At 68.7% G+C, this 17,648-nt stretch overlaps 1 protein-coding gene across 2 annotated transcripts in view; it reads right to left on the reverse strand.

Moving 5' to 3' along the window:
• FHIP1B (FHF complex subunit HOOK interacting protein 1B) overlaps positions 1-17,648 on the reverse strand; it is a 34,546-nt gene that overhangs the window by 10,794 nt on the left and 6,104 nt on the right. For both annotated transcript variants that reach the window (XM_045025064.1, XM_045025073.1), the window contains 2 exons: positions 6,262-6,550; positions 983-1,594 (listed from right to left, as the gene is read on the reverse strand). In XM_045025064.1, the coding sequence (XP_044880999.1) occupies positions 983-1,594; positions 6,262-6,399 (750 nt within the window). In that variant the 5' untranslated portion in view covers positions 6,400-6,550. The remainder of the gene's footprint in view (positions 1-982; positions 1,595-6,261; positions 6,551-17,648) is intronic.

Consider the following 17,648-nt stretch of genomic DNA (forward strand, 5'->3'; position numbering starts at 1 on the left):
GGAGGGAGCCCCTGGGGCCGGCCCGTCCCGTACCGCTGGCTCTAGCCGGGAGGGAGCCCCTGGGGCCGGCCCGTCCCGTCCCGCTGGCTCCGGCCGGGGGGAGCCCTGGGGCTGGCCCGTCCCGCTGGCTCCGGCCGGGGGGAGCCCTGGGGCTGGCCCGTCCCGCTGGCTCCGGCCGGGGGGAGCCCTGGGGCTGGCCCGTCCCGCTGGCTCCGGCCGGGGGGAGCCCTGGGGCCGGCCCGGCCTGTCCCACTGGCTCTTGCCGGGAGGGAGGCCCTGGGTCCGGCCCGTCCCGTCCCGCTGGCTCCGGCTGGGGGGGAGCCCTGGGGCCGGCCTGTACCGTCCCGCTGGCTCTAACCGGGGGGGAACCCTGGGGCCGGCCTGGCCCGTCCCGCTGGCTCCGGCCGGGGGGGAACCCTGGGGCCGGCCTGGCCCGTCCCGCTGGCTCTAACCGGGAGGGAGCCCCTGGGGCCGGCCTGGCCCGTCCCGCTGGCTCCGGCCGGGGGGAGCCCTGGGTCCATCCTGTCCCGTCCCGTCGGCTCCAGCCGGGGGGGAGCCCTGGGTCTGGCCCGTCCCATCCCGCTGGCTCCGGCCGGGGGGCAGCCCCGGGGCCGGCCCGTCCCGCTGGCTCCGGCCAGGGAAGAGCCCCTGGGGCCGTCCCGTCCTGTCCCGCTGGCTCCGGCCGGGGGGAGCCCTGGGGCCGGCCCGGCCTGTCCCACTGGCTCTTGCCGGGAGGGAGGCCCTGGGTCCGGCCCGTCCCGTCCCGCTGGCTCCGGCCGGGGGGGAGCCCTGGGGCCGGCCTGTACCGTCCCGCTGGCTCCCGTCGGGGGGAGCCCTGGGTCCGGCCCGTCCCGTCCCGCTGGCTCTAGCCGGGAGGGAGCCCCTGGAGCCGTCCCGTCCCGCTGGCTCTGGCCCGTCCCGCTGGCTCTGGCGGGCCCGGCCGGGAAGGAGCCCGGGCGCCCAGACGGCGGGGGACCCGTACCGGGCAGAAGTAGGAGCTGTCGGTGATGTAGGTGGCCACGGCGCGGTTGCCGGCGGCCATGGCCAGCAGCAGCAGCAGGGCGTCGCGGGCCTGCTGCCCCGTGGGCCCCTCGTGGTGGATGAAGGGGACGAGCAGGGAGAAGAGCAGCAGGTCGCCGGGGCCCTGCTCCGTGGGCTGGTGGAAGAATTGCTCCAGCAGCGCCGGGTCCTTGGCCACACAGCCGCAGAGCTGGTTGAGCAGCAGCACCAGGCTGGTCTGCAGGGCGGGCGAGGCCGGCTCGGCGCACAGGCTCAGCAGGTGCAGCAGCGGGCGCCGCACGGGCGGGTGGCGCAGCAGGGGCTGGTGGCTCTGGCTGATCAGCATCTCGTAGAGCTTCAGCTGCTCCGCCCGCTGCTCCTCGCTGCCATCCCGCTGCAGGTGCCAGTGCAGGAGGCGCTCGAGCAGGTTCTCCACCAGCACCAGCTGCAGGATGGGCCCCGCGCCCGCCCCGGCGCCCGCCCGCTCCTCCGCCAGCAGCGTCAGCATCTGGTAGGTGTTGTTCCGCACGGCGCTCGCGTCGTCCGCCGCGCCCGGGCCCGGCTTGGGGCCCCGCTTCTCCAGGACCCTCAGCACCTGGGGAGACAGCAGCAGCGCTGAGCGAGGGGGCAGGGCAACACGCTGTATGAGCAGGGCGGGGGGTGGGGGGCGGCCTGCGCTGAGCAGGGGGGACGGGGGGTGGCAGGGGCTGAGCGAGGGGGGATGGGGGGGTGGCAGGGGCTGAGCGGGGGGGCACGGGGGGGCAGGCGCTGAGCGAGGGGGGACGGGGGGTGGCAGGGGCTGAGCGAGGGGGCACGGGGGGGCAGGCGCTGAGCGAGGGGGGACGGGGGGGTGGCAGGGGCTGAGCGAGGGGGGGTGGGGGGGTGGCAGGGGCTGAGCGAGGGGGGACGGGGGGTGGCAGGCGCTGAGCGAGGGGGCACGGGGGGGCAGGCGCTGAGCGAGGGGGGACGGGGGGGTGGCAGGGGCTGAACGGGAGGGGACGGGGGGGCAGGGGCTGAGCGGGGGGGGACGGGGGGGCAGGGGCTGAGCGAGGGGGGACGGGGGGTGACAGGGGCTGAGCGAGGGGGGGTGGGGGGGTGGCAGGGGCTGAGCGAGGGGGGACGGGGGGGTGGCAGGGGCTGAGCGAAGGGGGACGGGGGGGCAGGGGCTGAGCGGGGGGGGACGGGGGGCAGGGGCTGAGCGAGGGGGGACGGGGGGTGACAGGGGCTGACCGAGGGGGGGAGGGGGGGTGCCAGGGGCTGAGCGAGGGGGGACGGGGGGGGTGGCAGGGGCTGAGCGAAGGGGGACGGGGGGGCAGGGGCTGAGCGAAGGGGGACGGGGGGTGGCAGGGGCTGAACGGGAGGGGACGGGGGTGGCAGGGGCTGAGCGAGGGGGGACGGGGGGGCAGGGGCTGAGCGAGGGGGGACGGGGGGGGCAGGCACTGAGCGAGGGGGGACGGGGGGGGCAGGCGCTGAGCGAGGGGGCACGGGGGGTGGCAGGCGCTGAGCGAGGGAGCACGGGGGGGGCAGGCACTGAGCGAGGGGGGACGGGGGGGGGCAGGGGCTGAGCGAGGGGGCACGGGGGGGGCAGGCACTGAGCGAGGGGGGACGGGGGGGGCAGCACACGCAGAGCGAGGGGGGGGGACGGCAAGCGCTGAGCGAGGGGGGGTGGGGGGGTGGCAGGCGCTGAGCGAGGGGGGACGGGGGAGCAGGCGCTGAGCGAGGGGGGACGGGGGGTGGCAGGGGCTGAGCGAGGGGGGGTGGGGGGTTGGCAGGCGCTGAGCGAGGGGAGACGGGGGGTGGCAGGGGCTGAGCGAGGGGGGACGGGAGGTGGCAGGGGCTGAGCGAGGGGGCACGGGGGGGGCAGCACACGCTGAGCGAGGGGGGGGGACGGCAAGCGCTGAGCGAGGGGGGGTGGGGGGGTGGCAGGCGCTGAGCGAGGGGGGACGGGGGGGCAGGCGCTGAGCGAGGGGGGACGGGGGGTGGCAGGCACTGTGCGAGGGGGGACGGGGGGTGGCTGGGGCTGCGCGAGGGGGGGTGGGGGGTGGCAGGCGCTGAGCGAGGGGGGACGGGGGGTGGCAGGGGCTGAGCGAGGGGGGACGGGGGGTGGCAGGCGCTGAGCGAGGGGGGACGGGGGGTGGCAGGGGCTGAGCGAGGGGGGACGGGGGGTGGCAGGGGCTGAGCGAGGGGGGACGGGGGGTGGCAGGCGCTGAGCGAGGGGGGACGGGGGGTAACGCGCTGAGCGAGGGGGGACGGGGGGGGCAGGTGCTGAGCGAGGGGGGACGGGGGGTGGCAGGGGCTGAGCGAGGGGGGAAGGGGGGGCAGGCGCGGAGCGAGGGGGGGCGGGGGGGGGCAGGGGATGAGCGCGGGGGGGGGGGGGACGGCAGGCGCTGAGCGAGGGGGGACGGGGGGGCAGGCGCTGAGCAAGGGGGGGTGGGGGGTAACAGGCGCTGAGCGAGGGGGGACGGGGGGTGGCAGGGGCTGAGCGAGGGGGGATGGGGGGGCAGGCGCTGAGCGAGGGGGGGCAGCACACGCTGTATGAGCAGGGCAGGGGGTGGGGGGCCGGCCTGCGCTGAGCGAGGGGGGACGGGGGTGACAGGCGCTGAGCGAGTGGGGACGGGGGGTGGCAGGGGCTGAGCGGGGGTGGGGGTGGCAGGCGCTGAGCGAGGGGGGACGGGGGGTGGCAGGCGCTGAGCGAGGGGGGCGGGGGGGTGGCAGGGGCTGAGCGGGGGGGCAGCACACGCTGAGTGTGGGGGCAGGGCGCAGGGGAGGGCAGCACACGCTGTATGAGCAGGGCGGGGGGGTATTTGCTAAACAGGGGGGAGGGCGCAGGGGGGTGACAGGCGCTGAGCGGGGGGGCAGGGCACGGGGGAGCCGCGCTGAGGGAGGGGCTGTTCAGGTGGGCTGGGCACGGTGTGACCACGGCTTCCTTCGGCTCTGGGACAAAGGGGGGTGGCTGTAATCCGTTACGAGGCCCGTGTGTGCCTCAGTTTCCCCTCTTGCCCAGTGGGGTGGGAAAGGGCTCCCTGCTGTCAGGGCAGGGTAAGACACAGGGGTGATAACCCAGCTGTGCCAGTCGCTGCCCCTGCTGGGCGAGGGGCACTGATCCCTATGGCAGAGCTCACGGGGGGCAGCAGGGGGGTCCCCTCAGAGAGGGATCCCGTGGCTCTGTACCAGCGTCCCAGCACCCCGTGCCCGCCCCGGCGATCCCCGCACGGACCCTGGACCCCAGGGGGTGCCACGGCCGGCCAGGGCACTCAGCAGTGCCTCTTCGCTGGGCATCTGTCCTGGATCCCAGGGCCTGAGCTGGGCCGTATCTGTGAGCACCCCCTGTGACCCCCCCCAGCGGGCCAGACCCCCGGGGGCCCCTCTCCCACCAGGGCCGGCCACGCGGCTTCACCGCCTGCGAGCCGGAGCCTCTGGGCCCAGCCGCCTGCGGCCCACCCTGAGCTCTGCCCAGCGCGTCCAGCCGACGGGCCCTGGGGAGCCGGGTCCCCGCCGCAGCCCCCCCCAGCCAGGAGCCTCCGGGCCCCCCGTGCCCAGCGCTCCTGGCTGGGGGGGGGGGGCTGCAGCGGGGACCCGGCTCCCCAGGGCCCGTCGGCGGGACACGCTGGGCACGGGGGGCCCAGAGGCTCCTGGCGGGGGGGGGGGCTGCGGCGGGGACCCGGCTCCCCAGGGCCCGTCGGCTGGACGCGCTGGGCACGAGGGGCCCAGAGGCTCCTGGCTGGAGGGAGGGACGCAGGCGGCTGGGCCCAGAGGCTCCGGCTCGGAGGCGGTGAGGCTGCGTGGCCGGCCCTGGCAGGAGTGCGGGACCCCGGGGGTCCAGCCTGCTGGGGGGGGTCACAGGGGGTGCTCACAGGTGGGGCCTAGCTCAGACCCTGGGGACCCCCGCCCCCAGCCGGGAGCTGCAGGGACACCAGCCGTTTCAAAGCAGGGCAGGTCTCGTGGGGTGTTGGGTCCATCAAAGCATGGGGGGTGGGGGGGACTAGCCCGTGGCACCCAGGCCAGGCGCTCCCGGGCCTGGCCACACTGTGCCAGGTGCTCTGGGACCCGTCCCCCCCTTCCCGGTGCCTGGGCCATCGGCACAGTCCCAGTTCTTACCCCACCCTGTCCCTGGCTGCTCTGCCAACAGCCCCGTGGGCCTCCCGCCCGTCAGGACCCCCAGGCAGCCACGGGCCCGCTCGTCACCCTCAGGCATGGCAGCCCCCGCGGAGGGAAACTGAGGCAGGCGCTGCACTCGGTCAGCACAACTGGTGACCTGGAGACTAAGAGGCCCACCCCAGCTTGGCCCTCAGCTGGGTCTGCAGGACAAAGGACGGACGGGAGAGGGGCCCGGTGCCCTACCCGCCGGTTCCAGCCCAAGGGGAACAAGGGACGGACGGGAGAGGGGCCCGGGGCCCCACCCGCCGGTTCCAGCCCGAGGGGAACAAGGGACGGACGGGAGAGGGGCCCGGGGCCCTACCCGCCGGCTCCAGCCCGAGGGGAACAAGGGACGGACGGGAGAGGGGCCCGGGGCCCCACCCGCCGGCTCCAGCCCGAGGGGAACAAGGGACGGACGGGAGAGGGGTCCGGGGCCCCACCCGCCGGTTCCAGCTTGAGGGGAACAAGGGACGGACGGGAGAGGGGCCCGGGGCCCCACCCGCCGGTTCCAGCCCGAGGGGAACAGGGGGCGGACGGGAGAGGGGCCCGGGGCCCTACCCGCCGGCTCCAGCCCGAGGGGAACAAAGGACGGACGGGAGAGGGCCCCAGTGGCCTGTTTACCTGGGACGGAGGACAAAGGAGGGGAGGAGCTGGGGGGGCCCAGGGCTCTGGGCTGCCCAGGGGGAGCCCCCCAGGACGCAGGGAGACTGGGATGTGCTGGGCTGAGGGAGGCCAGGCCTGAGGCTGGAGAGTTTATAAACCCTCCTGTTTTAGGCTGGCTGAGAGCCGCTCGGGGGGCATTATCCCCTCTGGGAGGGGAGGCCCCGGAGGTCCAGAGGGAGGGGACTCCCTGGGAGGGCCCCCGGCAGAGACGGGCTGCTCAGGCTCAGAGAGCTGCAGTCCCAGGAGGTGGAGGGGCCCACGGCTCCCCCCGTCCCCCGAGAAGGGCTGTCACACTGAAGGGGGTTCCCATCCTGGGCGTCGGTGACGCTGCCACGTTTCCAGCACAGACCCACCCGGTGCCTGGGAGCACCCCACTTCTTGGGGGTCCTCGGCTCCCCCTCCTCCCCCTGCATCGTCCCCCACCAGGGCCCCGTGCCCAGCCCCCCCGCTGGGCACCCTCACCTGGCACCAGTGGTTCTTGAAGACCATGAGGCAGGTCTCGGGGTCAGCCGTCACGGGGCTCTGCAGGCTGGCGCCGCGGCTGGCTCGGTGCCCCGCTGCCCGGGGGTGCAGCTTGCTGAGCCAGCTCATCCTCTCCATGCCCACGGGCACAGCTCCGCTCCAGCCAGGGGGGGCTACAGGGCACGGGCAGCCCCTGGGCGCTCCACGGGCTGAGGCAACGGCTGCTCGGTGGAGCCGGACGGGCGAGGACAGGGCCGGCGCTCCATGCTGCGGCCACGGTGGCACCAGGCTGTAGGGAGAGAGACGACATGAGGCAGGGAGCCCCGTGTGCTGGGACTGCCGCCTCGTCCCCCTGCAGGGAACCGAACCCCGCCCTGCCCCGCCCCACCCGCAGCAGGGGCAAAGTGCAAGGAGCAGCAGGAAAGGCAGGTGCTGCTGGGGCCGGAGCAGCGCAGAGCACACCCAGAGCAGAGCCTGCGGGCAGGGGGTGCCCACACACACAGCACCCAGCATTGGCAGCCTGGCACTCAGCCCCTCGACTGCACCACTTCCTCGCACCCCATGGCAGCCCCCCAACCCCAGGAGATGAGCCAGGCAGCCACGTCCATGACCCCCGAGAAGGGTATGGGGAGCGGACGTCTCCCTTGGCCACTGACCTGCCCAGAGCCCGAGGGCACTCACAGTGCTCAGCCCCGGGAGGAGTGGGGTTACCCCGCTAGTCCCGGCCCAGGGCTGGGCTGTTCCCTACAGCGCTCTCCCCTGCCTTGGGAACAAGGAACCCGGGCGCCTGGCCGACCAGACGCAGGAGCTCAGCCGAGCCAGGCCCCACCTCTGCTTGGCAGCCTGTCCCGGAGCCGCCCCACTGCTGCCTGGCCTTGGCTGTGAAAGGCAGGAGAGCCCCCGGGCTGCGGAGACCCATGGGGGAGAAGAGGAGCATGGCGCCGCAGAGCCCGCCCAACGAGCCACCCGCCAAACCGGCCAACACGATGCCCAACCCCTGGCCACCGAGCCACCCGCCAGACCGGCTACCGTGCTGCCCAACCACCCGGCCACCGAGCCACCCGCCAGACCGGCCCACACGATGCCCAACCACCCGGCCAAGGAGCCACCCGCCAAACCGGCCCACACGATGCCCAACCCCCTGGCCACCGAGCCACCCGCCAGACCGGCCACCGTGCTGCCCAACCACCCGGCCAACGAGCCACCCGCCAAACCGGCCAACACGATGCCCAACCCCCTGGCCACCGAGCCACCCGCCAGACCGGCCACCGTGCTGCCCAACCACCCGGCCAACGAGCCACCCGCCAAACCGGCCAACACGATGCCCAACCCCCTGGCCACCGAGCCACCCGCCAAACCGGCCCACACGATGCCCAACCACCCGGCCAACGAGCCACCCACGGAACCGGCCACAGTGCTGCCCAATCCCCTGGCCAACGAGCCACCCGCCAAACCGGCCAACACGATGCCCAACCCCCAGGCCAACGAGCCACCCGCCAAACCGGCCACCGTGCTGCCCAACCCCACGGCCAACGAGCCACCCACGGAATCGGCCACCGTGCTGCCCAACCACCCGGCCAACGAGCCACCCACGGAACCGGCCACCGTGCTGCCCAACCACCCGGCCAACGAGCCACCCACGGAACCGGCCACCGTGCTGCCCAACCACCCGGCCAACGAGCCACCCGCCAAACCGGCCACCGTGCTGCCCAACCACCCGGCCAACGAGCCACCCACGGAACCGGCCACCGTGCTGCCCAACCACCAGGCCAACGAGCCACCCACGGAACCGGCCACTGTGCTGCCCAACCACCCGGCCAACGAGCCACCCACGGAACCGGCCACCGTGCTGCCCAACCACCCGGCCAACGAGCCACCCGCCAAACCGGCCACCGTGCTGCCCAACCACCCGGCCAACGAGCCACCCACGGAACCGGCCACCGTGCTGCCCAACCACCCGGCCAACGAGCCACCCATTGAACCGGCCACCGTGCTGCCCAACCACCCAGCCAACGAGCCACCCACGGAACCGGCCACCGTGCTGCCCAACCACCCGGCCAACGAGCCACCCACGGAACCGGCCACCGTGCTGCCCAACCACCCGGCCAACGAGCCACCCACGGAACCGGCCACTGTGCTGCCCAACCACCCGGCCAACGAGCCACCCACGGAACCGGCCACTGTGCTGCCCAACCCCACGGCCAACGAGCTGGCCAACGACCCGGTGCCGAGCCGCCCAGCCCCCTGGCGCTGAGCCGCCAAACTCCCTGCCCAACCCCCCAGCACCGAGCCACCCAGCCCCCCGGTGCTGAGCCGCCAAACTCCCTGCCCAACCCCCCAGCACCGAGCCACCCAGCCCCCCGGCACTGAGCCAGCCAACCCCCCGGTCAACCCCCTGGCGCTGAGCCGCCCAACCTCCTGGCCAACCCCCCGGCACCGAACCGCCCAACCCCCCAGCGCTGAGCCGCCAAACCCCCTGCCCAACCCCCCAGCACCGAACCGCTCAACCCGCCGGCACTGAGCCGGCCAACCCCCTGGTCAACCCCCTGGCGCTGAGCCGGCCAACCCCCCGGTCAACCCCCTGGTGCCAAGCCACCCAACCCCCCACCGCTGAGCTGCCAAACCCCCTGTCCAACCCCCTGGTGCCGAACCGCCCAACCCCCCGGCCAACGACCCGGCACAGTGGCCAGCAACCAGAGCTGTAAACGGGAGTTTCAGGGGGAGTTTGCGGGGGACACTCAGAGAGCAAGGCAGAGGACTAGCCAGGCCAGCGAATGGGGGGGGTGTGTTCTGGTGCCTGCTGGGATCTGTATTGCGGTAGCTGGAGGTGGTTTGCTGTGGTGTGTTTCCCAGACTAACAGGGTTTAGGTGGTGTCACGGAGTGTGGGGGAGCCAGGCCCTGCACCCCCGGGCTCCCTGCCGAGTCACCAGGACTCTCAGCCAGCCAGGAAAGCAGCAGGTTTATTTAGACGACAGGAACACAGTCCAGGACAGGTCTTGCAGGCACAGATAACAGGATCCCCCCCTGTCAGGTCCATCTTGGGACCCCACAACCCCCCTCGGGGATCAGAGCCCTTTCTGTGCTTCCCTTCCTTCCCCAGCCAATTCCAGACTGCCCAGCCCCCTCCGGCCCCTCCTCTCTGCTCAGCTTCTCTCCCAGGCTAGGAGGTCGCCTGACCCCTTTGTCTCCCACACCTTTAGATGCACCTTTGCAGGAGGGGCCCGGCCATCCGTTGCTAGGAGACAGAGTGTCAGGCATTCGGGTGCACTGGCCTTTTGCTCTGCTAGATAGGTAGAGGCCTGCCCCCAGCATTCCCAGCCCCCAGTGCGACCAGTCCCACGTGGTCACAGGTGGGAGCCTCTGACCGATACAGAGGCAGCAGTGGAAGTCACAATGAGGATGACTGGATGTGGAAGCTGCGGCATGTACATGTCATAGAGTGTGGGGGAGTCCGGGCCATGCGCCCAGGGCCAGTGCAACCATTTAGGCGGTTGCCTAGGGCGCTAGGACTTGGGGGGCGCCATTTTCTTTGGCAGTGACCGCAGCGGCCGGATCTTTGGCTGCCCCGGTGGCCGCCGGCATTTAGGCGGAGGGAGCTGGGGCAGGGAGCGCGGGGAGGGCCGCCTGCAGCAAGTAAGTGGGGGCAGGCAGGGGAACTCCCCGCCCCAGCTCACTCCTGCCCCGCCTACTCCCCGAGCACGCCGTGGCCGCTTCACTTCTCCCGCCTCCCAGGCTTGCAGCACCAATCAGCTTAGGCGCCGCACGCCTGGGAGGCGGGAGAAGTGAAGCAGCGACAGTGTGCTCGGGGTGCTCGTGCGCGGAGCAGGGGTGAGCTGGGGCGGGGGCTGCCTCAGGGCAGAGGATGGGGGGTGGGGAGCTGCTGCAAGGGGGGTGCCTCAGGGCGGATGGGGGAACTGCTGCAGGGGAGGAGCGCCTCAGGATGGAGGCGGGGAACTGCCGTGGGGGGGGTGAATGTCAGGGCAGGGGTGGGGGAAGGCGCAAGATGGAAGATTTGCTTAGGGCACGAAACATCCTTGCACCGGACCTGCCTGCACCCCCACTTCCTGTGATTCACCGGGACTCTCAGCCAGCCAGGAACACAGAAGGGTTATTAGCCGACAGGAACAGTCCCAAGCAGGGCTTGTGGGTACAACCAGGACCCCTCAGCCAGGTCCCTCTGGGGGGCAAGGAGCTTAGACCCCAGACTTGGGGTTCCTGCCTCCTCCCAGCCAGCCCAAACTGACACCCAAACCCCTCCAGCCGGCTCCCCCCTCCTTCTCCCCTCTCCCTTTGTCCAGTTTCCCAGGCTCGCCCCACCCCCCTCCCGGCTCAGTCACCCCCTGCTCTCCCCTCCCCCATGCAGACAGCCCCAGTAAAACCAGACGACGTTCCCAGGTCAATCCGCCCCCCTCCCTGCTGGGTCACTGTGACGTTATTGATATAATCTGGGACCATATAGAACATGGTTGCAACCAAGGTCCTGTAGTGGCACCAAATCTTATGTAAAGGGGGTCATATGAGGTGTCTAAGACCAGGAACTGGGATTGTTTAGCCTGCAGAAGAGAAGAATGAGGGGGGATTTGATAGCTGCTTTCAACTACCTGAAAGGGGGTTCCAAAGAGGATGGATCTGGACTGTTCTCAGTGGTAGCAGATGAAAGAACAAGGAGTAATGGTCTCAAGTTGCAGAGGGGGAGGTTTAGGTTGGACATTAGGAAACACTATTTCACTAGTAGGGTGGTGAAGCACTGGAATGGGTTCCCTAGGGAGGTGGTGGAATCTCCATCCTTAGAGGTTTTTAAGGCCCGACTTGACAAAGCCCTGGCTGGGATGATTTAGTTGGGTTTGGTCCTGCTTTGAGCAGGGGGTTGGACTAGATACCTCCTGAGGTCCCTTCCAACCCTGAGATTCTATGATTCTATGATTATGGGTGGCTGGTTATGATTATGCTGTCTGGGTGCATGTGTCATTTTGTAGTTGAAGTTATGAGTATTGGCTCTGTTCTGTCTGTACTTCAAACTTGTGCTGTGCTTCTGGGAGACACCCCAGATGAGTTGGTGTTAGCTCTGCCTAGCCTGCTTGATGGCCCATTAAGGACCATCAGCTACACAATTGACCCATTGAGAGGAGGCAGATATGCCTTGTAACTCAGCAAAGTATGCAGGGACTTGCCCATGTGACTCCAGACTCCAGACTCCATGTTGCTGTAATTTTCCACAGTAAGGACAAAGAGGTTCTTACACCTGGAAAAGCCTATAAACGGCTGATGCCTCATCTCCATCTGGTCTTCAATCCTGCTTCTTACCTGTGGAGGGACTTTGCTACAAACTGAAGCTCTGAACAAAGGACTGAATGACCCATCCCAGCGGGGGATGTTCCAGAGGCTTGATTTGAGCCTGCAGTTTACTTCATCACTGCTACAAGCCAGAACTAAGAACTTTGCCATCACTGTATGTAACTGATTCCATTTAACCAATTCTACCTCTCATCTCTATCTTTTTCCTTTTATGAATAAACCTTTAGATTTTAGATTCTAGAGGATTGACAACAGCGTGATTTGTGGGTAAGATCTGAGGTGTATATTGACCTGGGTCTGGGGCTTGGTCCTTTGGGATCAGAGAACCCTTTTTCTTTTATTGGGTTGCTGGTTTTCATAATCATTCATCCCCAGGACGATTGGCACTGGTGGTGATACTGGGAAACTGGAGTGTCTGTGACTTTGTGACGAACTGTGACTGTTCTCACTGTGGTCTGTGAATGCTGAGTGGGGGGTGTTGGCCTGGGAGGACGATCTGCACTGGGGGATGGGAGACTGGCCTTGAGGCAGAATACCTGAGCATGAACCCAGGAAGGGGTTGGAGGCCAGGTGACACCTCTGCCCAGGAAGTTGAACAAAGGCTGGGGGAGGAGATGCTGTGGGGAGAGAGGGTTTTCAGGAGCTGGCTGGGGAATGGAGGGAGGCGCAGATGAGGCTCTGACCCTCCAAGGGGGCTGTGGTGCTCCTGGGACCCCAAGATGGATCTAACTGGGGGGATCCTGTTGTCTGTGCCTGCAAAACCTGTCCTGGACTGTGTTCCTGTTGGCTAAATAAACCTTCTGCTTTACTGGCTGGCTGAGAGTCCTGGGGAATCGCAAGAAGCCGGGGGTGCAGGGCCCTGTCTCCCCCACAGTCCGTGACAGACTTGTGCTTAGCTAGTGGGATGAAACCAAAGTCCTCTTGGTCTGGCTGGTTTGCTTTGCCTTAGAGGTGGAAAACCCCAGCCTTGGGCTGTAACTGCCCTGTTTTAAGCGATTTTCTGTGCTAACAAGCTCTGCCCTAGGCTGTGTTCCCGGCTGGCTGAGTCACGTCTGACTGCGAAGTGGGGGTGCAGAACCTCTGGCTTCCCCAGGACCCTCCCTACGTGCTGGGCTGCAGGCAACGACCTCGTCACCACCGGGAAATGGGGGGTGACGGGGGGGCCTGGCTGGGCCCCGAGCAAGTGGGTGCTGGGCATCCCGTAGCACCGTGCGAGTCAATGCAGCCGGAGCCCCAGGCCTGGCTGGAGTGGCCCCGGGCAGCAGCGGCCCTGCAAAGGTCTGGGGGGCTCAGCTGAGGGCGGCCTTGGATGGATAGCAAGGAGCAGGGCGGTGGCGTCGCAGCCTCCGTGAGCATCCCCAGGGGCCGGGGCCCGCTCAGCAATGGAGGGTATTGGAACACCGGCCCTGCGTTAGGATTTGTAGCACTGGAGCCACCCCACGGTGGGTGCTGTACGGACAGACCTGAGCCCCAAAGAGCTTCCACCTGAGCTGGGCCCAGAGCCCTGACGGCTGCAGATGGGGAACCCCAGGAACCAGGGCCTGCTGGGCAGCCTCCAGCCCCTGGGCACCGTCTCCAGGCAGCCCCCACGCCTGGCGGGAGCCCACGGGAACTGCCCCAGCAGCGAGTGCGCCCAGACTGCCCGATGGCAGTTCTCCGGGGGGGGGGGGGCTGGGCAGAGCCCACAGGTCCCCCCGAGAGCAGCTCTGGGACCTGTCAGGGACCCAGCCCAAGGCCAGCGGCTGGCAGGAGACAGCCAGCAGGGTGCCCTAGGCCAGGGTGGGCTCTCCGTCCCCGGAGCCGGTGGGTGGAACAGGACACCGGGTCAGAGGGGACGGGATGGTCAGCAGGGTCCCAGCACAGCCCCTGCTCTGATGTGGGTAGCCTGGGAGTCCTCGCCCCCGTCCCACACCTGGGCCCCACACCTGTAAAGCAGGACCAAAGGGGGCTTTGCACCGTGTGTTCGCTCCATGTAGACACCCTGCACCTGGCTGGCTCCTGCCAACAGCCAGCCCAGCCAGAACAGCACCACCCGCAGGCCCGAGCCCCACAGCGGCCCTGGCTCAGCTCAGGGGGGACGAAGGGCTCAGCCCCTGCCGTGCCCCAGCAGCGACAGCCGCCTGGCTCCCCCCCCAGGCACTGCTGCCAGCAGGCTGGGCCGCTCTCCAGGGCAGGCTGGCAGCTCCAGGCTTTGGCATGTTTCCATCCCGGCGGGACGCCACCACCTTCAGGACACCCTTGAGGGCTGCCTGGCCCCGGGGGCACCGAAGGACACCGGCCGGTGAAGGCCAGGGCCGGGAGAGCTTCGCCTGGCCCCAGCGCTCTCCCTGCTGCGAGAGCAGTGCCACCTGCCAGCTGGGCCTGGCCTGGGCACACGGGCACAGGCCTCCCTCCCCCAGCTCCGTGAGCACGGCCCCTGCCTAGAACTGCCCGCTGGGGGCTCGGGCCAGCCGAAGGGTTCCCCCAGACACGGCCCAGCTCAAAGGGGAAGGGTGTCAGAGCGGGGGGCAGCTCAGTGCAGCTGGGTGGGGGACCCGTGGGCTATTTATAACGGCCAGTTCCTTCCCCAGCCCTGCTGCTGCTGTCCCTCAGCCGACTGGCAGCCCGCTGGGCTCGGGGCAGGGCGACGGGCCTACAGCTGCTTTGGGAGGCCCCTCTCCGAGCCCAGAGGACACTGCCCTGCAGGCAGGACTCGGAGCCGGGCCGCCCGGCGCCTGCCCAGCCAGAGCCCCTGCACCCTCACCTCCAGCCGGCAAGTGAGCCAGGCTGGGCAATGCCCCAGGCCTCCCCTGCCGGCACCTGGCCACGGCTCTGCTGAGCAGCCGCCTGGGGCCGGCCCCGAGTACAAGGCTGCCCTCGGGCAGCAGGGGAAGGGCCAGGCAGAGGGAGCTGGGCCCTGCCATGCCTGCCCCAGGGAAAGGAGCCACGGCAGGGCAGCAGAGCACTGGCTGCAGGGGGGCGGCTCTCACCCCTCCAGCTCAGACCCAGACAGCTAGCAGGGGAGCCAGCGAGGAGCCCCCAGGCCATGCTGGTGCCCAGCCCAGCCCTGGCCCATGAGATGCCAGAGGCAGGGTGTTTCGCAGGGAGCAAGCCCTGGCCCAGCGCTGGGCGCTGTCTCTCCACCCGCAAGGGCGGGGGCCAACCCAGAGAAGCTGGTGGCATGAGGGGCAGGAGCAGACTGTGCTCCGGAGCTGCTGGATCCCCTGGCCCAATTACCAGAGTTGAAGCAGGAGGGTCCGGAGACACGCCCTGGCTCAGCACCCCACCCCCACCCCCCGGCGCTGCCTGCATCCTGCCCGGCAGAGCCTGACAGGTCGGACAGGCTGCGGGAGCTGCTCCCGGGCCGTGAGTCAGCGGCTTGCAGCAGCCAGCCAGAAATAACCCTGGCACGGGCTGGGCTGAGCCCGCCCGCCCAGGCAGCCAGCAGCTGAGCAGAGAGGCCAGGAGAGGCCAGCGAGCAGGGGAGCCAGGCCCAGACAGCAGAGCCAGCAAGAGGCGCTGCATCGGCGGGAGAAGGGTGTGGATCCATCAGCCCGCCCAGCACTAGCCGCTAGCACGGGGGGGCGGGGGAGGCAGGGTCTTGTGCCTCGGGCTCCCATGAAGAGCTTGTGACAAACTGGGACTGTTCTTACTGTGGCCTGTGAATGCTGAGTGGGGGGTGTTGGCCTGGGAGGACAATCGCACTGGGGGATGGGAGATTGGCCTTGACGGAGGAGACCTGAGCAGGTAACGTGAGAACCCAGGAAGGGGTTGGAGGCCAGGAGACACCTCTGCCCGGGAAGCTGAACAGAGGCTGGGAGAGGAGACGCTGGGGGGAGAGAGAGAGTTTTCGGGAGCTGGCTGGGGAACGGAGGGAGGCGCAGACGGGCTCTGACCCCCCAAGGGGGCTGTGGTGCCCCTGGGATCCCAAGATGGACCTAACTGGGGAGGATCCTGTTGTCTGTGCCTGGAAGACCTGTCTGGGACTGTGTTCCTGTCGCCTAATAAACCTGCTGCTTTACTGGCTGGCTGAGAGTCCTGGGGAATCGCAGGAAGCCGGGGGTGCAGGGCCTTGTCCCCCCCCACACTCCGTGACAACTGGTGGCAGCAGTGGGATCTACTGCACCCCGTGGACGATGCTTCCTGCAGTAAGTGACTGGGGAGCAGTAAAGCAAAGGGGCATTGACGGGAACCAGGCGCGCTGAAGAGTCAGAGACGGGGTCAGGGGGCAATTAACCCCTGGGAGTGTGTGACCAGAGAGAAGGACTGTTGCAGTACCAGGGTCCCCCGGGGGGATCGCAGCGAGCGGTCTCAGGGGCGGAGGAGTCTGCAGCTCGACCCTGGCAGAGAGGGGGTGACCTGAAGAAGGGCTGGTGCACGAGGGGTCTCCCTGGAACCGGTGGGGAGCGGAGAGCACAGGCCGGCGAGGGGCCAGCAGGAAGATGTTTGCTAAGCGCCTTAAGAAAGACCTGGTTTAGGTTGGACACTAGGAAAAACTTTTTCACTAGGAGGGTGGTGAAGCACTGGAATGGGTTACCTAGGGAGGTGGTGGAATCTCCTTCCTTAGAGACAAAGCCCTGGCTGCGATGATTTAGTTGGGTTTGGTCCTGCTTTGAGCAGGGGGTTGCACTAGATACCTCCTGAGGTCCCTTCCAACCCTGAGATTCTATGATGGAGCTGTGCAGGCAGAGGGGGCTGCGCATTGGGAAGTCCACCAAGGAACAGCTAATTGCCCAGCTGGAGGAGACGGATCGCTTGGGTGAACCAAGCCCTGTCCCTGAGGGAAGCCGCCCGGCGGACACAGAGTGGACCCCGGGACCTGACATGGCTGGGAGGGGCCAGACTGCTGCCGAGGACACCCCGAGACCCTGCCCACCTATACCTAGGGGAGGGGTTGGGAGAAGCCCAGCGAAACCGAGGGCACCCTGACCCCGGCAGCCAGCAGGGGATCGTCCCGGCAGAGCTCCCCGTCCCTGGAACGGATGCGGCTGGAACAAGACAGGGAGCTGAGATGGGAAGAGCTCGAGTTAAGGAGGCAAGAACTGAAGAAACGGGAGAACCAGCGTAAACACGAGGAGAACCAGCGTCAGCATGAGCTGGACCTGGCCCAGCTGAGGAGCAGCGGGGCCCCGGCTGCGGTGAGTGAGGGGGGACCCAAGCCTACAAAGAGCTTTGATAAGAGCTTCCTGGGCCGGCGTAAGGAGGGGGAGGACATAGACACCTTCCTGACGGCCTGCGAGCTGCACAGGGTTGACCCTGCAGACAGGATCCAGTTTCTCACCCCCTTACTGGACTCCACCGCCGTGGAGGTGTACAGCCGAATGAGAGGGGCGGAGACAGGGGACTACGAACTGTTCAAAGAGGCCCTGCTCCGCAAGATTGGGCTGACTCCTGAGATGTACCGAAAGAGGTTCCGGAGTTAGCGTAAAACCCGGGAGGTCACATACCTCCAACTGGCCAACCGGGCGCAGGGGTACGCCCGCAAGTGGACAGCTGGGGCCCAAACTAGAGAGAACCTGCTTGACCTATTCATACTGGAGCACCTGTATGCGCAGTGCCCGTCCGACCTGAGGCTGTGGTTGATGGACCAGAAGCCAGAGAACCTGCAGCACGCGGGCCAGCTGGCCAACGAGTTTGTGGACAGTGGGGCAGGGGATAACAGGGAGGAGTCCCAAAGGAACAGGCCTGCCACAAGGCGGAAAAAGAGTGACCTAGGGACCTCCCGAAGGGGAAGCATGGAGAACCCTGCTCAAGGGGACCCATGGGACATGGGCTGCTATCGCTGTGGCCAAAGAGGCCACATACGGGCCCAGTTCCCCAAGCTCAGGGACAGACCGAGCAGACCCAACCCACAGAGGGTTGACTGGGTAAAGACCCAGCTGGATGAGGGGCAGCGTTCCCAGGCAAGGGGGGCTGGCAGTGTACCACCTGCTAAGGAGGGAAGAGGGCCGCAGGCCAGCTCCTCTGGGGGGCTGGATGCTCCACACTCAGGGTTTTTGGTTTACAGGGTGGGTGCGGGGCTGTCCCCGTGGAGCGAGTGTCTTGTCCCCCTGGAGGTGGATGGTCAATGGATACTGGGACATGGGCGCAGAGGTGACGCTGGCCCGGCCCG

Source organism: Mauremys mutica, chromosome 1, assembly GCF_020497125.1.
Source record: "Mauremys mutica isolate MM-2020 ecotype Southern chromosome 1, ASM2049712v1, whole genome shotgun sequence".
In the NCBI taxonomy this organism is placed as follows: domain Eukaryota; kingdom Metazoa; phylum Chordata; order Testudines; family Geoemydidae; genus Mauremys; species Mauremys mutica.